Source organism: Physeter macrocephalus, unplaced genomic scaffold, assembly GCF_002837175.3.
Source record: "Physeter macrocephalus isolate SW-GA unplaced genomic scaffold, ASM283717v5 random_4865, whole genome shotgun sequence".
NCBI lineage: Eukaryota > Metazoa > Chordata > Mammalia > Artiodactyla > Physeteridae > Physeter > Physeter macrocephalus.
In genome coordinates, this window is record NW_021150153.1 from 3,699 (window position 1) to 5,959 (window position 2,261).

The 2,261-nt window shown below is 58.7% G+C and overlaps 1 protein-coding gene across 2 annotated transcripts; it reads right to left on the reverse strand.

The window, feature by feature from the left end:
- Positions 1 to 390: 390 nt before the first annotated feature.
- On the reverse strand, positions 391 to 2,192 carry LOC112062733 (uridine phosphorylase 1-like). 2 transcript variants are annotated; one of them, XM_024117707.3, is made up of 3 exons: positions 1,574 to 2,192; positions 1,231 to 1,377; positions 391 to 583 (listed from the first exon to the last, which is right to left on the reverse strand). In XM_024117707.3, exons 1-3 carry the CDS (start codon positions 1,596 to 1,598, stop codon positions 444 to 446), a joined length of 312 nt encoding a protein of 103 aa, XP_023973475.3. In that variant the 5' UTR covers positions 1,599 to 2,192; the 3' UTR covers positions 391 to 443. The 2 variants fall into 2 exon arrangements, 1 of the variants encoding a protein (XP_023973475.3); XR_008616921.1 differs by lacking the exon at positions 1,231 to 1,377 and having other exon boundaries at positions 450 to 583; positions 1,574 to 1,705.
- Between the last annotated feature and the right edge of the window lie 69 nt (positions 2,193 to 2,261).

Below are 2,261 nucleotides of genomic sequence, written 5' to 3' on the forward strand. Positions count from 1 at the left end.
GAGGACACTCTGGACTCTCCCTCTGTCTGCCCTCCAGTCCCCCAGCTGGGGGGTCCTGGCTCCCCAGGAAGAAGCCAAGGGACACAGGGGCACAGAGGCAGGGGAGGTGTCAGGCCAGGGCAGATGTGACTTCTCTCTTAGTGAGTGAAATCTGACAACTATCAGAATTTACAAGTCTGAAAAACCTCCCTAGAAATATTTCAAATACTCAGAGGAACATTCTTAAAGAAAACCCAAATCAGGCTAATGTGGTGGAAATTCTCCCATGAAGCTTTTAAAAAACAAAAACTCCTGCATAGTTAATGCAGGATTCTTTGCCTCTGAAACACAGTCAGTTCCCTAGACTCTTCTACAAAGGATGCAGGAAGTCATACAGAAGGAGATTGTGGCAATGATTTTATTTGCTGCAAACACCAACGCTCGTGTCTGGAGACTTGGGGACCTCAGGCTGCTGAGAGGCACTTCTTGATGAAGCGGCCCACCAGCCGCTGGGGCCGCTGCTGGTACTCGGCCAGCACCTCATGGGGGCTGCTGATCTGGTCACCTTCCAGGCGGTCGAGGAGCGTGACGCACACCACGGCCGCTGCAAAGAGCAAACGCCAGGTCAGTGCAAAGAGTGGGATTCTAGCTTAGCTCAGAGACCAGCGTCCAGGCCTCAAGGGAAGGGGCCGACAGTGGATTCTGATGGACGGAGAACACGAAAAAGCCGAGGGGGGCCACACTATCCTGTTCTGTCCTTATCCTTGCCTGCCTTTGTTTCCAGAGATTCCCAAGCAAACCCCAGGACCAGCTCGGGGGCCCTGCACTGCCTTGAAAGGCAAGGTGACGTGACAGCTGCGAGGCAGGAGTTCTGGAAGGCAGAGCTGGACCTCGAAGGGTGAGGCCAGGAACTTGCAGTGGATTAGCCCCAATTCAGAAATCCAAAGAGCTTTGAAGGCCAGATTCATTGTAGAGTCGGCAGCAAAGCCTGCCCAGAGCCGAAGGGGGGACTTTCTCATCTTTCTGGTCTCTCAGTGGCACGTGAATCCCTGCAGAGACACTGAGGACCCTGCCTTGGACCACGTGACAATCCAAGGAGGTCCGAGCGCAGGGGTCCAGAAACACGCCTTGGGGGCAGGGCGGGTGCAAGGCCAAGGCTGGCGATGGGCAGGACATCGTCCTGGGCAGGACATCCCCCCTCCCGGGAGGACGGTGGGGGGGGCCGGGGGAGCTGCGGCCTAGGGGCCCCACCTGGGAGGCTGCAGGCGTTGCACATGGCGGCGAAGACGGACGACTCCACCTCGATGTTGCGGATACCGGCCTCGTAGGCCGCCCGCAGGTATTGCTGTTTGTCCTTCTCCGTGTAGGAGCAGAGCACCCCGTCCAGGGGGCCTTGCCCTGGGAACATGCAGAGATGACGCTGGCCCGGGAGCGCCCACCTCCCATTCCACTGCCCCGCGCCCCAAGACAGAGATGCTGTCCAGCCCCACGGGCCCCGCCTGCCCTCGACCCACCGGCCCGCGAGGAAACCGGTGCTGAGACGCACGCCCGCAGCGGTGCGGACCCCCGGGCGGGAGACCAGCGCGCCCTTCACCTTCGTAGAAGTCCAGGGTGCACATGGTATTGCCCACGACGGTGGGGAACTCGCCCAGGTCCGCGGAGCACCGCGCCAGCTCCTGCACCAGCCGCTCCTCCAGGTGCGTGTTCCGGACCACCCGCTTCCCGAGGACAATTTGCTCGAACTCCTGCTTGAAGCAGGCGTCCACCGCCTGCCGGGTGATGACCACGGAGCCGGGCTCCACACCTGCAGGTAGAAGCGGGTGTCCCGGCTGCAAGGGGCGGTCAGGGAGGGAAGGGCCCCATCCACGCACTATAACACTGAAGGGTCAGTCATGCCCTAAAAAGAAATAGGTAAGGATCTCTTTTCAGCACCAGATTTTTTTTCCCTGAAGGTAAAGTAATGAATGCGTAGACGCTGCAGAAAATACAGAAAAGTGCAAAGAAGAAAGTGAAATTGACGGGCGGCCCATCCCCGCAGAGCAGCGTCTTTCAGCCGCTGCTGGAACTGTCTGGGGCCCCCTTTACCAGTATGTGTTCAGCTGGTCCCTGTTTTGTACCTTTTTATTATTTCAGGTTTTGAGTAAGGAACACTGGGGCACCCCAAACCCGGCTCCTGACGCCCTGGCTTCCCTCCAGGACTGACCCACCGGAGGTCCTGCTTCTAAGCGACTCGGCTTACGGCAGGTTCAGGAAGCTCTTTCCAGGGTGAAAGGACGCCCAAG

Excerpts from the sequence above, each read along its gene's own strand:
- LOC112062733 (XM_024117707.3), bottom strand. The coding sequence starts at position 1,598 with ATGTGCACCCTGGACTTCTACGAAG. Across the intron at positions 1,378-1,573 it reads CACCCTGGACTTCTACGAAG|GGCAAGGCCCCCTGGACGGG; the intron begins GTGAAGGGCGCG and ends GCATGTTCCCAG. Across the intron at positions 584-1,230 it reads CAACGCCTGCAGCCTCCCAG|CGGCCGTGGTGTGCGTCACG; the intron begins GTGGGGCCCCTA and ends TGCTCTTTGCAG.